Raw genomic sequence first — 16,587 nt, 5'->3', positions numbered from 1 at the left:
ATTAAAACACTGGAAGAAAATTCTTGTCCTTTATTAAGCTACAAGTAGGGTCATTTTGGACAAGTGTCTTACAATGAGTTAGTTAAAAAAATGTATAAAACAAAGAAACCATTCTGTAATAACAGTGAAGCTACAACCCTGACAAAAACATCTTTGTTGCACAAATTAAAAACAAAAATCTGAGCGACTCTTTTAGCTGTAAATTGTACACATTTTCTGATGTATGCTCTTCAATCCAGCCGTTGATTTAAAAACTTTTAAAAAGGGGTGAATTGTACGATGTAAAATATAGCACAGCAGGTACACAACAGCCAATTCCTTTCAGCCTTCAGTCCTCATCCAACACTACCAGAAGGTATGACTAAGTTGTCATCGACCCTGTGAAGGAAGAGAAAGGAAGACGTTAGGGATATTCCCTTCAACATGCTGAGTCAGGATCTCTGCACAGTGTGTGTGTGTGTGTGTGTTTAACATGTACCTGTTGCTTCTTCATAATCTCATCTCTTGTCTTGAAGACTGGCGCGTCCTCCACCACAATGCCTTCAGCCATTTCCTTCACTTTCTCCAGGAGCTCTGTGCTATACCTGCCATAAGTAAAGAAAGCAACAAGTCACGATGAAAGGCCCGACAAATGTGCAGGAGTTTTTCTTTTTAAAAACTTTTCACCATTACACGATTTGCCTTGAGTTTTTCAACACTAACACACGTTATCACGTTTTACCTGGAGCCATAAAAGTTCCAACTAAAAACCTGTTGTTTAACCACGCGTTTGTGAAGATCATGTTATTGACACAACTCCAAAAATGTTTTAGATCTTAATCAGTGGAACCATAATAAAAATATTTCTGAAAATGATGGCAACCATATTGCAGTAGTTTGCGTCAATATACACTGAAAAACATTAAACAGGATGCTTAGTAACCATAGACTGTAAGGCAGGGATGGGCAACTTTGGTCACAGCAAGGGCCACATTCATTTAATTCTCACTGCCAGAGGGCCAAACTGTAGCATACAGAAACGATTACTGTCTCCAATTTAACTCGACATATGCCAGTGATCAAATATTATTATGGACATGTTTCTGGTTTTCATGATTTCAGCGCAGATTTTGTCATGTTTTCTGCACGTTTCCAATTAATTGATATAGAAAGATTGAGGGCCACCTTGAGGCTTGATTGGGGCCGCATGTGGCCCCCGGGCCGCCAGTTGCCCACCCCTGCTGTAAGGTATCAGTAGATAAATATCGAAATATTATTGTAACTTCGTATTTCGGACGCAGGGGGCAGCATTGAGTCTAATGAAGAGTTGAGAATGAGGCGAAGAAGACATTATTCATGAATCCCTGATACACACGAGTGTTCGTCAGCGACTTATCGACAACTAAAACGTTTAATATCGGGAGTAAACCAAGTTAAAACTTATCCGATAAGGTGACATTTGTATAAGTGACGGTCACTAAAGTACACTTGGTTACGTACCGACAGCCGAGGAAGACGTTGTTAGCCCACACCATGGACAGAGAGAGCAGCGGGTCCAGCTGCTCCACCTGAAAGTCACTGATGTTCCTCAGGATGAACTCTCTCCGAGCGTCCCAGTGTTTCTCACTCTCCCAGTAACCTCGATGTGTTTCCACCTGGTCAGCCAAAGCTCTGTTCTGTTGAATAAAATCCTCCACGTCCATCGCAGACATCTTGCTCTTCTCCGAGTCAGTAAACAAAGACAGCCTCCGGTGGACGAAGCGGGACCCTGGTGTTGTTTTCTTCTCAGCACGTTTCAAACAGCGCCACGCAGCGGTGGCGCTCAGAGCTGCAGAGGTTTGTACCTGGAAGAGTTCGGCCTGAATAAAGCTGCAATGAGATGATTAATCAAATATACACCTGTATAAAATATGTGGCTTTACTATTGTTAACTGCAAAGTGCGGCTGAAAGGATTCAAATCCTCGATATAGACCTCGCTACTCTTGAAATCCAACTATCCAATATTTCCCAACCAATTTTGTATTTCAGTACAGATTAACATTTTAAAAAAGCAAATGTGACCTTATACAACTCAACAAGAGAATTATACCCTGATATGTCATTATGTTGGTTATCATATTTAGTTAGATTAGATATCCTGGTCATTTGTAAAACGATACTGTACTGGAATGTGTATGATATTGAATAACTACAATGTAAATGCCTTCACAGTTATTTTTTTCCTGTTAACTTGGACTGACCATGCTTACTTTACTTGAACCATACATGATACACACAATACATTTTTTTAAATAATTTTGCTTGCCCGATTTCCAAATAAGAAGTCATATGTTATAATAAGAGAGTTATTTTCAAAGGTCATATATGCAGTAGTTGCAGTTTCAACCTATAAGAGACTTTACATTACAATTAGCTCTTCTTTCAGTGCCATAAAGTTTTGTTGGCCGTTGCTTCGAAATAAAGTCAATTAAAATTCAGATTTTTGCCAAATGTTGGTCTGAGATTGTCTTTTCTTTCAGAATCTGACTTGTCAAAGCAGGAAAAGCCCCAATAAAAGCTAATCATAAAGGCTCTAATCAGTGAACAAACAGTGTCTCAGTAGGCTAAATAAATGCTTAGAAGATATCACACTCACAATAAAGGTAGTGTCATGATGAAATCTCAATGACACACTTTTTTTTATTTTACTTTCTTTTTTCCTTCTTATTTGACTGACATATTTCTCTCTCTGTCTCTCTCTGTCCTGCCTTGAACATGATCAGAGGAACACTGGACCTTTAACCTGAAGTTTGTGTAAAAAAGGATAGTCAGTCATTCAGGCTCACACGTATATGCACAGACACACTAATACCAACAACTTGTTTTTGTTCTCTGTACACTGCACTGTGCATACACCACCACAAGAGACTCAGTTCACACACACACACACACACACACACACACACACGCACACACACACACACACACGGACACACACAGACTCACAAGAAAAAACATACAGCAGAGCGAGGGATTTGGGCTTGTTTTGACATGAAGTCATTGATATGCAGAGGGATTCCAGAGGAAGGAAAGCCAAAATGAAGTCAGTCAGATGGACAGATCGAAACTGACAGACGGATAGACAGACACAGACAGACAGAGAGACGGACAGACAAACAGATCAACTGACTACTTTGTCGCTTGTTTTGTTTCCACAGCAGAGAAAAACTGTATTTAATGTCACATTGTTCCAACTGAGGAACAGAATTCAGGGCTTGGTCTCTGTGATGTGCTGTCAACTCAAACTAAATTCTCCTCTTCTATAAAAGACTCTGAGGCATCTAAATATTTACTCTAAACTATTTTTTTTATCTCATTACATTTTAGTTTTTTATTGCATGTAAAACAAATGAACAGCTAGAGATGCTCGTTTAAATAGTGACTTGAATAATGTGCACAAATAGGAGTTCCCACAAGCTTTTTAAAGGAAAAAGTGCAGACAATCATATATGAGCTTTTCATTTGTAACATTAACACAGCATTTTAGAAAGGCTGTACACTCTAAAAAAGGTAAGCAGACAATTTGACCGCCTGCCTTTCCATCTTATTTCTTAGAAATTCAGTCTCAAAGTGTTTTCGAGGAAACGGTGGTGACTAAGCCACAGAATATGTGAGGGTGTTGAAACAACAGTGGAACATGAAGCGATGAAAAAAGGTCTGTGCAGTGTTTAACGAGCAACCCTGAGAACAGGAGGACAAATCATTCAGTTGCACCTCTGTCATATTTGTTATCATCATGTGTGACATTGTTGCTGTAGGTAAAGGCATCTAAGCATCGGTTTTTACTCACTTTAAACAAATCACTGTCACACAAAAGTAACAACCTGAGCTTTGTTTTTCCAGATAAAAAAGGATTTCTGATAACATTTATAAAACATAATTTGTATTTTTTTTTTTTTTAAATAATCTCTGTGATGTGATGTCATGATATTGTATAACTTAGGTTTTAGTTCAAAAAAAGCTTTTGGTATTGAAACTTGTTCTCTCCTTGACTGTTGAGCATTTTTCCGTTTCGTCCTGTTTTCCACGGAGCTCTGGACATTGTAATGTTTTTTTCCTGCAGTGTCAATTTACAACAAGTGATTTCTAAACTTTTTCCCTACAGGCTTTTTCTCTTCTGATGCTCTAAACAATACACCACGGAGAGGAGAGACATGAACAAACTCAGTAAAGGCAGCGACTTGATGCTGTCTGAATCTTCCATCTGCACATTGAATGTATGCACCAAACCTCTGTACCCAACTTTTCCTCTTTTGTGGACGCTAATACAAGAGACACACAAAGGTTGTGAAACAAAGGTCATTTAAAAAAAATCAATATATTTTTATTACTCCTCAATCTATCTGAAATTGATCAGCTAGTAAAAGTAAATTGATAAAAAATAAACCAGGGAGGGCATCCAGCCATATCTACAGGTTAAACAGGTTAAACAACATTTGATGAGGGCGCCGGTATAGCCTAGTGGTTATGGCATGCACCCCCTGTACAGAGGCTATAGTCCTCCAAGCATGTGGACCAGGTTCAAATCCGACCTGTGACTCCTTTCAAACACTCTCTCAATCCTAGATTTCTGACTATTTGCTGTCCTAGGCATGAAAAGCCCCAAAACCAAAATTGTTTTTTTAAAATTCACTTGATAACCTGTTTGCCATCATCAGCCAATAGCTATTGTAAGCAGGCAGCCACTTAGTGTACTAGCTAACAGTCCTGTTAGTAAGGAATTCATGCATGTCTATTCTATCGTGTATAAAGAAGTAATGTGAGGGTACAGCTATGTCTCTTGACAACACCTCTCACCTCTTCTCAAGCTCCTCTAGAAAAAACACCAGTGGCACTCTTGAGTGTGTTACATTTTGGGCGGCTTCCAAGTCATACAAGTTGTTGCTTTATTGAGTGAACGAACCCATTAAGTTTATGGTGTCTCCCTGACCCTCTCACTCTGCCTGAAATATACACTGATGCTGAAGTAATACACTGCCTTCCAGCCAGCTCTGGCACACAGCCGTTCTTGATGAGTCACCTAATGTATGCTTACTCAGGAGAAAACTATGATTAGGAAACACAGAGACAACAGGCACCCTTAGAGCCCGAGTCCTTAAAGAGTGCCAATGAGAAATTATGAACACACTGTGAAGTGTGTGGATACCAAGGTTACTGAGAGGAGAATGGAACATGCACCAAAGACGGTAGTTTTTCAATCATTGCAAACGTGTTCAGGGCTGAAGAAGAGGCAGCATAATATGTGCTTCCTTTAGTTTAACATACATATAATATACTTTATCTTAATATTCAGGTCTAAGGATACATTTCACCGATTTTTTTAGAAGGTAGAATATGCTGTCCATCAGGAGCAAATGAAAAAAGTGCAACATTTGCTCCATAACCTTATTAAGTAGTTATACCCACACCCTGATTTTTCCCCCTATTTCTGGCTAAACCTAACCCAACCTGTGACCACAACTTTGATTCAACTGCACACCACTTCACCATCTTTTCTAACCTGCTGTACACAGATAGGGGGTCAAACGATTTATTATTTACATAAATCGTTATGTAAAGGAGCATCACCAGGAATTCTGGGCCCTATGAAAAGATCAAAAATGTTGCCCTCACAACCACAACCACAACGCCCTGAAAATTGAGAATCAATAACCACAAGGTAGCAAGTGTGCTATTTCTCAGCGGCTTCTGAAGGCATAGTGATTATGACAAACACCAAACATTTCAAGCTTCAAAATACAGTATGTACAGTAAGGTAAAGAAAGGTACAGTAGAATGACTAACCTGCTTATATTGCTGCTCAACTTGTCTCTAACTCACTCGCAAAAGTGATAAGTTGTAAAAGAAAGTAGCGTTTCATAAAGGAGGGTTCACTTCAAAAATGTAGGCCTTGGACCAAAGTGATAAATGTAGGGTGCCATCCTGGGACCTAGACTAATTAAAACTAGTGCTCCTGACATAGAGGGGTGCTGGAGCAGCAGGTCCTGTCAGCTATTTCAGGTCCTTCATTCTGACCTATTGTCCAAACAAAATCACTATATATACCCATCTATTGGCCTGATTGCAGCTGACATGGATATTTGGGCCGTGATACCGTGTGTGCATCCCTCTAGTCAGTTGAATCACTGAATTGTACTAACACCACCACACACTAAATGAATACTGCCATCTCTGTGTTCACATATTGCTCTTATTTCCTGGAATGTGTGGTTATTGAAATCTTGTGTCATGGGAAAATGTTGGCTGATACTGTAATGTGTGGTTAATGTGGAATTTGCCAAATCCTGAGCGATACAACCAGCAACTTAAACAGGCATATAGAAGTAAAGATGCGTGTTTGTCCAATGCTTTAGAAAACACTATTAACTTGACTTCAGTACTTCAAAAAAAGATACTTGAAAGTACCAGGGGGTGTAAAGGAATTAAGCGTGAAGGGAATCAAATTATTGCATTTGTCCTTTTTGTGCTTTTTGTCACAGATTTGCCGCAGCCGCCGTCTGTAAATCAAATAAAAGGAGCAGCCATGCTTTGGCAGGTCATGTGTCTCTGTGAAGGTATTTTCAGTTTTAGCATGCTACATACAAAAAAAATGTACCATAGCAGAGTCACAGTTCCCATGTGACAAAGATTGATGCAGTAAGTTTTTTTTATTATCTCCAGCTCAGAGTTCATGCTTTTGGTGATGTTTGTAGGTCTATTTTTATTGCTTATTTGTTTGTTTTCAAACAGGATTATGAAAAAATGTAAATACAGTTTCGAAAGACACTTGGTGAATTGCAGTTGGCCAAAGATGATTCTAGAATTAGACTGGATTTGGATCTGACTCACAAACAACAACACAGACCAAATCGTTACATCAGTGTATAAAAAAACAACAACACATTTCAGTGTATGAATGGTCTGTGTGGACTAAGGAACCAAATTGCCCTCTGGGATAAATAAAGTGTCCTCAATAACAAGCTTCCATGGTTGTAACGTTATATTGAATGAAGCATTTAAAATCTGAGAATACAATAAAATTCATTTTCAAAGCTTTCTACGTTTCACACATGTATTCAACATGTAATCATTTCTATCTACAGTGATGTAGTTGTAATGTAAAGTTGTGCTGATGACTCTTAAACTTGGCTTATCTGTATTTGAACATTATAATAGTGTTTGAAAAACATCCTGACAAACATAGCTGTTTCACTTGAGATTTGAATCATGTATCTTTGAGTGCTGGTCAGAATCAGAATCGTTTTTTTATTGCCAAGTACATTAACACATACAAGGGATTAGACTTGGTGTTTTGGTGCAGAACAATTAACAAAGGAACTATAAAAACAGCAGAGCTCCTGCTGACAGCTTAAATAGAATAAGATCAAAATATATAATAGAAGTGTGTGTTATGTACAGTAGAAATAATACACATACCTGCACAACTACACAGTTCCTCGTCGTGGAGTTGGTCGTTTTTTCAATGGTTCATGGAAAAGCAGTGCTTATGTAATTCAAGACAAAAACCCTGCGCAGATGTCCCATTCCATGTGGTTGAGAATGTGTAAAATAATCATGTCGACAGTCATGATCTACACACGTCCAAACCTTTCCACAGAAATTCATTTTGACTTTTCTCAGCAGGAAAAGGGGAGTTGTGCTTTGACAAAGTAATATTGGCTGAATTCCATTTAGCTGCATGATTGTAGGGCCAGGTGAACTGGCTCACTGCAATGGTTAAAGAAGCTTTCAGATCTTTTTACGTACAAAACTGTTTAAACAATTAGGTATAAATACCGTCCTAGGCATAAACTCCTGCATTCAGATTTCTTATATAAGTGGGTTAGTACACCGATATGTACTTTGGGTTTTAACAGTAAAACTATCACTTAAGCAGCAGAACAACAGCCGTCATTATTTGACAATGTGCTGCATGAAGCACCTTAAGGAAAGTCAGAAATGCTCCTCAGCTGTGAACCCCACCCATCTGGTGCACCCAACAGATTAAATATAAACCACAACCACTATTTGACCCAGATCTGTGTGGATCTACATCCTAAAAAAAACTCACAGCTTGCATCTCATTTCACCAAAAAATGGCCTTAGCTCACATTAAAACCGACCGTGGAGAGGGTCATGGGCTGTTTCCTTAGGGGGCACAGCCACCTACCTGCCTGTGCCAGTGTGGGGGGAGACAGAGGCGAGGGTGAACTGTGAGATGCTGCTGTTGCATTTGAATGTGTGCCAGAGAACTCCCTCCTCTGTGTCCTTCACTGCCTCATTTCATTTTGTGTTAAACAGCATCACACCCTCTTTTCCTCCCCCTTTCTCCCTTTGCTTTCCTTACTCTTTGAGTGACACCTGATACAGCTGATATGATCATTTGTGCACCTGACAGTCTTTCCTATGCACGTCAGGGCTTTGGGTGAGTGTGTGTGTGTGTGTGTGTGTGTGTGTGTGTGTGTGTGCAGGTCTGTGTGTTTGATAAAGTAGGATTGTCCCATTTGTTCATCCAAATGACCTTAATTTTGGTGTGCCTGCTGGCTCTGCATCTCTGTGTACTGAATAGACATCTTTAAATGAAAAGGGATGAATTGAGTTTGTTTCTATGATGCTGAGATGCAATGCTAAAACCTGCACACCCTTAATGAGACGGAGAAGTTTTCATGGGGAAGAAAGATGTTGTGAGAAACAGCAAAGATATTGAAAGAAAATGTCTCTCAGCTTGATAACAGGCAGAGGACAGTGATTTAGAGACAGTGGATGGGAGTGGATTACACATTGATCAAACACCCTCCTCCCCTTTAAATATAGATTTTAGAGAAAATGTGAAAGAAGGTAATTTACTTTCCAACTGTTCCCTTTGGATCGGTGCAAGCAAATCAATCACTGGTGGGGAGATATTATCACTTTCAGAAGTAAGTGCAAACGCAGGCTTTCACTTTGAGCAGAAATTGAGGATGCCAATTATTTTGACAGCAGAAGTTGGTGATGCAGAGAATTAATCAGTGCTTTTAAAAAGAGGAGTTCAGATAGAAATGGTACAAGACAGAACATATTTAAAGTTTTAAATGAGTTTGTTACTAGCCCAGTAACAAGCCAATCGTGAAAATAGGATGGTTAAGGTATATATATATAGTTTTTGCATTAGACTTGTTCTGATACCTTTTTTGCTCTTGCTACCATTTGGGATGCTTAAATTAGATCACTGTTGTTACTTCACCCAAAGTCAGTTCATCTTTTTGCACTAACACATAGTGCAAGCAGAATAAGTATGTACCTACGTAATCATAAGTATTACTGGCTGCAGACGACCCTCTCTCTCTACTCCTCCTCGCTCTGTGGTCCTGGTGTCAATAAATTCACTAACTAGACTGTAATTGCAGCTACTGTTTTTTTTTTTTTGGGGGGGGGGGGGGGGTAAACAAGTTGAGCTTTTGGGTGGTGTCAGATAAGTACAACCAAATGTCAGAGGATATCAGAGGCATTTCTGAAACTGGTAACTGTTTTCACATTTGAATTTCATCTCAATACTTTAATGTAAAAATTGTTCAGAAACCACTTTGTCCCGAACTGTTTATAGGCCAACATTAAAAAAAAGTAGGCTAAAATAATCCGCAGATTATCTCAGGACAATTAGGCTCCTTGAATTCAATTGAATTGAATTTTCCTAAGGGGCTGAAATAAATATTCTTAAAATTGTACTCTGAAAATGCATTTTATCTATGCCTATGTTTAATGTTTTACTCTCCAGAAATAAATCTGCATATGATTTTGAATTAGAAAAAAACAAACAAAAATTGTTTGCAATAATAGGTTTTTAATTCGTATGTGCAATGTCAACTCCCCCCTAAAGTAAGCCTGAACCACATACAGTCTAATATGAGAAGTTCAATCCCCATCCTCTCCTCTCAGAGGCGCAGTGATCTTGCATTTCTCAGAGTAGGAAGTGCAGCTTGCGGTAACAGTGAATTGAAAGTACGCCATAAATATGGCGCCAAAAGAGTTTTCGAGCTGATCAGGAGAGCTGTTTTTTTCACTGTGTTGTCTATTATTTTCTGAAGGTGTTCGGGGAGAGAGGCTGCAGGAGAAGACCCGCCTGTGCATTAGTGCAGACCGGTGTGCAAGTAGCCAACTGTGCACGTCGGGTTAAAGGAGTGGAAGCACAGCAGCAAGTGAAGACGGAGAGAGCTGGATGTCTTCTTTTTGAAGGAGGGACATTGCGAAACTGGCTTGCAATTTCTTCTGACTCATCGTTTGGATATAAAGCATCCTTTTTTTTTCCTCTTTATTTTCTTACCCCTCCTCCTCCTCCCCTCGCTTCTCCGTGCCCCCCTCCCGCACCGCTGGTAGACCTACTGGAGAGGAGAGCACAGGCGGATTTTGACACCACGTTTGGAACTGCTTTTTGCAAAATGCGACATGATTTCCTGTGAGCGGTGTGTTTGTGCGCACCTCGCAGCCTGCTAAACTGTGAGCAGCAGCGGGACCAGCGACGACAGCAGCACGGGTTTGTTTTTGTTGACTTCTAACGGCCTCAACTTAGCCTGGCTGCCACTCTTGTTTCGGTTTTATTTGGGATTTTTGGACTCCGGGGTTTTTTTTTTTTTTTTTTTTGCAGGGGCTGTCAACACGCACCGTGAGGAGGACGATAGGGGAAGGAGGCAGGAGAAGGGACCGTCCTGTCACCCAACGTGGATTCAGAGTCGGGGCTGTTTAGCAGCACAGCTAGGCACCGGGTGGGCACAGTGAACTAGTACACAGCTAAAACCCTACACTGTGAAACTACATGTGCCTGGCTCCCAATGATCTCCTAATCTCTGGGAATCCCGCGCCGTCCAGGTTTGAGGACGTATCTGCACCCGAAGCTGACTGCAATCAAGGTAAAAAAAAACCCAAAACAAAACCCAAAAACATGTACTCAAACAGATAAAACGATGCTATTTAAAAAGTGGGAGGGCTGTAGGACCACTGAAGTCCACTTTGCCGCTTCTGCTGCTGATGCAAGTGCTACCAGGGCTAGGCTAGCGGCAGCAGCGGCTCTGTACGCACTTTTGCAGCGGGCTTGTCAGTCACAGTCAGCGGCTTGCTGAGCGGTGCATGTGGATCAGTGGAGGAAGGGAGGAGGGGGTGTGTGTGTGTGAGAGTGTGTGTGTGTGTGTGTTTGAGTGAGTGGTCGTCTTTTATGTGTCGCAGTGAAGGAAAGACAAATAACACATTTGAAGCCACAGTCCTTGCACGCATGCACAGATGAAATGTAACTGGTTAAACTTGGCTGCAAGATGTAAACGTGAACGCGCCCCCGGTGGGAATCAAAGTACGCGAGCGGGTAGTTGGAGAGAGTCCAAGTGGGGTTATTTTTTTTGCGCGTAATTGCTGCAAATAGGGTCATTTTCAGCGGCGTAGCAAGGAATGCGAGTAGAAACTTGCAGCCGAATGTAAAAGCAAACAATGTTGTGCATTTTTTTTTTTTTTTTTTTACACATGTAGGCTACTTGACACAGAAGTGATGATGAGAGCAGCAGGTCTGCGTGCTGGATGGTGCCACCAAACGCTCGTAATCTCTGGGGGAGCTGCAGGCTTCTTCACTGCTTGGTAAATGAGGGGTAAAGGAAACCAGAGGGGATCAGCTCGATCTGTTTTTTTTTTTTTTTTTAATTTTTTTTTTAGGGAGGCTGAGCACGCAACCACACACATAAACGAATTAGAGCAAGTCCTCTCTTCTGCCTCCTTCACCCTCTCCTCCTCCTCCTGGTTTCTGGCTGGCTGTGGAGGAAGAGGAGGGGGGGGGGGAGGGGGGAGTGGCTGTTGTTTACCTCCTGAAAATCAGAGCTCTGTGTTGCATCCTCACCTGGAAACAACAACAACTAAACAGGAAGTTAGTGTGGCTGCAGTAGCTTGCAGTGCGATGTGACCAGGGTGGAAGGAATGGAGGAATTGGATGAAGTGGGGCATTTATCTCTGGTGTGATTTTCCGCGGCATGTTGTTGCCACCTACGCTTTGCGATTGCCTGGAGATGCTCTAAAGAACATTATCTCTGCCCTATTAATGTTGAATGGAGCAGTTTATCCAGTATTTTTCGAAACACTTTTCGATGGCACATTGAAGCTGAACTGGCTCCAGCCTTGAATCAATTAAGCTGGGATTGTCTGGGGACTTGTTAAATGTTCCCAGTTGTGACAGCAGTGCCCCCCCACCCACCCCCCCCACCCGCCCTCTCCCCCAACCATCACACACATACACACACACCTAATCATCATTTTGTACCCACACCAACAGCGCTGTATGCCACATGCACACTCTAAACACATATTCAAGAACAGATGCATGTACCATGCTCTTCAAACTCTGAACAAACTCGAACAGAGATGCACACGAATACGCACACATGCACACAACCCTCCTCCTGCTGTAGATGAGTCATGGTGAGTGGGGGCTTAAAAACTCTCTCGCCGTCCCCCCCCCCCTCTCTGATTTTCATATCTTTCCTGATGCAGTGCTATCTTGTTTTCACTCACTCATTCTCTCTCCCTCTCTCGCTCTCTCTTTTTCTCTCTCTACCACTCTCTCCTCTCCCTTGCCTAGATACAGTGGTTGTTTACAAGGCAAGTGAGCAGGGATGAGAGAGCTGTTTTCTTTTTGCATCTGTTCATGTTTTCGACCACATCTTTCCAGCTAAGATGCTTCAATAATGTATTTCCTCTTCCATCCATACTTCCATTTCATCATCTTCTATCCTTATTTTGTACTGCCTTATAACTCCCCAACCTCTTATCCATCCCATCTTTTCCTCTCATCATGTCTCAGTATCGGTCTAAGGAGGACAGTCAGTAGGTGTGTGTGTGTGTGTGTGTGTGTGTGTGTGTGTGTGTGTGTGTGTGTGTGTGTGTGTGTGTGTGTGCGTGTGCGCACACAGTATGTCATATGTAACCCAAGCCACAGACCTGTTAAGCCTCATGTGTACATACACACACGTGTGTGCGGGCGGGGGTGTAGCTTAGCATGGTGTCTGAGTGTATTTGTGTCGGCTTCGTTAAGCGCTGAACTGTGATTGGCTGGAAAAGGGGGTAAGGACCCCCACGTGACGTGTTGTATCGCATTAGCAGCTACGTAGTGAGGAGGAGGAGGAGGGGGGTGGGGTGGGGGGTGGGGGGGGGTTGTTCATGAATGGAGCGTTGACGTCACACCAACTGTAAATGTGTGTTTTTGTGAGTGCAGCTTCCTGCAGGTTGACTAGCTGTCATGTCACCAGCTCTCTGCTGCTCTCTGCTCTGCTTACTAACTTCCTGACCAGCTCATGTGCTGTGATCTTGTGTGTCAAGCATAACCTGATATTTCTTCAATCTGATCCAAGACATTTTGATTTTCTTATAGGGAGAAAAAAAAAGCAAGAAAAACATTTAATTTACCGTATCAAAAAAAAATGTCTTGGACCTGAATATCTATAATCAAGCACATTACAGTAAGCTCATCTAGTCATGAAGTATCCCAAATGAATATGTTATGGTTTTAGGGCTTTTGTCCCTGAGGTCCACATGTAGGTCTGCACCTTATGATTACTTATTGATTAATCATTAAACCATTTTCTTAATATCATTTGTAATATTTAAATCATCAAAGATGCGAAAAAGAATCTAATTTTAGCGCAACATGTCCATGTCGACCCAAACAACATGTAAATAAAGCTGAATGTTTGAAACATGTTTAGCAATTAAGAAAATTAATGAAGGGTTTATGTCATTTTACCCTGAAAAATATCCAAAATATCCAAAATATCAAGCCTTTGATGGTTCAGTTTATCCACAGTGTAATTGTAACCCACTACGGCTAGTCTTACAATGTAATAAACACAGTTCATATTTCCTGTTGGGTTTTGGAACATCTGTTTGAAGATGTCCAGTTTTGTTCTCGCAAACTCTTATCAAAAAACAGATTTATGCTTTATTAGATCAAATTTCAATCTGTCACTGAATTAAGAACATGTAAACACACACAAAAAGTGAGTTATAATACTTCATCCTTTTATGTAATCAGAACTGAATTTGTTTTAAACAGTCTCTGTAATATTTAAGATAAGAGCACTCATTGTTTTTTTCTGGACTTAGTGCAGTTAATTCATGAAAAGTATAAATATTCTTGAACATCTGTCCAAGTTTTCAGAATAAATTCATATTGGGAGTTTTTTTTTTGGCAGCACTGTAAAGTCAAATCTTGGCTGATTAATATCATCACTAACATATTGCTCTATGTCTCAGCTGTGCGTCAATGTTTTGTTGTGAGTCTTTGGTATTGTTTTGGATTCCTCATGTGCATGTCTGACAAGTTCTGCAACATGAAACCTAACATGTGTTGGATTGAAGGCTGCAGGCATGTTTGTATGCATTAGCCCATGTGCCTTTTGTCAGTGTTTGTTCTCAGTCGATGACCCTGCTGTGGCCCAGCCTCATTAGTAAGTTCTTCAGTGTGTGTGTGTGTGTGTGTGTGTGTGTGTGTGTGTGTGTGTGTGTGTGTGTGTGTGTGTGTGTGTGTGTGTGTGTGTACACTTGCTAACCTGCTGTTCAATGGGCAGGAGGTGACGTCAGACTTCATGGGGAGAGAGAGTGCTTCAGTTCTGACATTTTTTTGTCCCCAGTGCTGCTGTGCCTCTGCCTTGTTAGTAAGGGATAATTGCAGAGTCTGCACACCTGCACACATCATGTGTGAGGCAGGAAGAGGTGCACATATTTTCTCACAAAGGTTTTTGCTGGATTAACTGGAATGTGCCTCGCGAGTCTTTTTCCTGCTAAATGTGACCCTCGCTGACTGAATAAGAGCAACAACTGCTCTGTTGCAGCAGATGGTTTTTCACAAAAAATTAATGATCCAGTTTCTGTCGTAGTTCATGGTGAATCTTATGTTGTTACTGCGGCGCTGACAGTGATATCATTTGCGAGTATATCCCACTAAGCTTATGTTTTCCGTTTTTTATTCTTATTTCATGTATTCTCAATTTCTCTCGTTACTGAAACATAAACCACTGTTAATGTGTGACTACCTCTGTACGTGTTATAAAGTGGCTGAGATGATATCTATGTCCTTGTAGGTCGCTTGTGATCATAGTTTTATTGTTTTTCTGGTGCTTCTCCATTCTGAGGGTTTCGTTGTTCTCTTTTTATAATTCCTGTTAAATGGAATTGCGGGGTTGAACACAAACTTTCAGTTCACTTGAGACTGATTTGAATGCTTTCCTAATACTCAAGCTCACTCACCACCTAAATAATGCTGCATGCCCTGCTCATAATCAATTGTAAATCCCAGCACACCACTAAGTCCAGCAGCAGAAACTGAATAAAGTCTGCTTCAGAATGGTTGACGTCTACAGTACTTCACTGCTTCATTACTGGAGAAGAGTGTCAGAGCAGGTAACAGACTGGTGTCAGCTGCCCTGCCACACGCTGTGTCTAGCATTATTCTGCTATCACCGTTCTTTGTGGTGCAAAGGTTTGTTTTGCATCAGTCAGGTGCTGTTGGCTTTTTGTGCCTTTATTGGAGAGATAGGACAGTGGATGGAGTTGGAAATTAGGGAGAGAGAGAGAGAGAGTGGGGAATGACATGCTGGAAAGGAGCCACAGGTTGGATTTGAACCCGGGCCGCCAGCTTGGAGGACTACAGCCTCCATGCATGGGGCACTGTGCCATCAGCGCCCCCGGTTCCCATTACTTCTAACTGAAAAAGTGGTCAACACTGACCACTGCACCATGCATTTTGTCCTGCTTTTAACGTCCAACAATACCTACACATTGGAAGAATACTGTCATTGAAATGATAATGTCAAGTTTCCTTCAGGAAAAAGTTAGTTATGTTCCAGAAACATTTACTCCATAAGATACTTTCTACTTTTATCTTCATATATCTGACTGTAACCCCCCCCCAAGTCTACCTACTCCATCTCTGTGGATGCAGAGTGATGGACAGGCTCTGACAGATGCTGCCTGAGCTCCTGATGGGAAGAGTTTCAGGAGTTGGTGCATTTATGTTTGTGGGGAGAGAGTGGGTGAGTAAACAACAGACTGAAACAGTATGTCAGGCCCTCCTCTGCTGTTTGAACACCCGGTGCTCTGAGATGGAAATGTTTAACAGTGCAATCCTGCAGGATTATATTTGCTCTTAACTTTAACCATGAAATACATCAACATGAATTAAAGAAGGCATGAGAGCAGAGATTTCAGGGGAATTGGATTGTTTTTTTTTTTTTACTTTACTGAGTTTTGGCACCATAAGGACAAAGTTTCTCTTCAGATAGTAAGAAAGTAAAGGTTGATGCATATAAAGCGACGAAAGGAAAGAGTATGAAAATGGTTAAAGCGGGGGTTAAATATGTAGAGAGGGATAGAGAGAAGAGGTGAAGGTGATAAATGAGAGGACAGGTAAGGTGAAACTAGCAGGGACAGAAGGTAGAGCAGAGGAGGAGACGCAGAGAGTATAGAATGAAAGTCGACAGGAGGGGTGGAGGAGGGGAGGTGCAGGTAAGTAAACAGGGAGATGTTTGTAAGGGTCGCCGGAGGAAAAGGGCAGAGGGCTCATCTTCCATCTTTCTGTCCTTTTTCAT

The 16,587-nt window shown here is 41.3% G+C and overlaps 2 protein-coding genes across 2 annotated transcripts in view; one reads left to right on the top strand and one right to left on the bottom strand.

Annotated features, from left to right (window-relative positions):
• Positions 1 to 15: 15 nt before the first annotated feature.
• Positions 16 to 1,724, bottom strand: cdkn2aipnl (CDKN2A interacting protein N-terminal like). Its single transcript, XM_020635601.3, has 3 exons — positions 1,480 to 1,724; positions 479 to 584; positions 16 to 378 (listed from the first exon to the last, which is right to left on the bottom strand). Exons 1-3 carry the CDS (start codon positions 1,689 to 1,691, stop codon positions 370 to 372), a joined length of 327 nt encoding a protein of 108 aa, XP_020491257.1. The 5' UTR covers positions 1,692 to 1,724; the 3' UTR covers positions 16 to 369.
• An 8,220-nt stretch (positions 1,725 to 9,944) lies between these two features.
• Positions 9,945 to 16,587, top strand: part of jade2 (jade family PHD finger 2) — a 172,526-nt gene continuing 165,883 nt past the window's right edge. Inside the window, exon 1 of the mRNA XM_020635492.3 lies at positions 9,945 to 10,881. The gene's annotated coding sequence lies outside the window, so the exon portion shown is untranslated. The remainder of the gene's footprint in view (positions 10,882 to 16,587) is intronic.

Source organism: Labrus bergylta, chromosome 14 (genome assembly GCF_963930695.1).
Source record: "Labrus bergylta chromosome 14, fLabBer1.1, whole genome shotgun sequence".
NCBI classification, from domain to species: domain Eukaryota; kingdom Metazoa; phylum Chordata; class Actinopteri; order Labriformes; family Labridae; genus Labrus; species Labrus bergylta.
The sequence above is the reverse complement of the archived record's forward strand: the minus strand, read 5'-3'. Positions and strand labels throughout refer to the sequence as shown.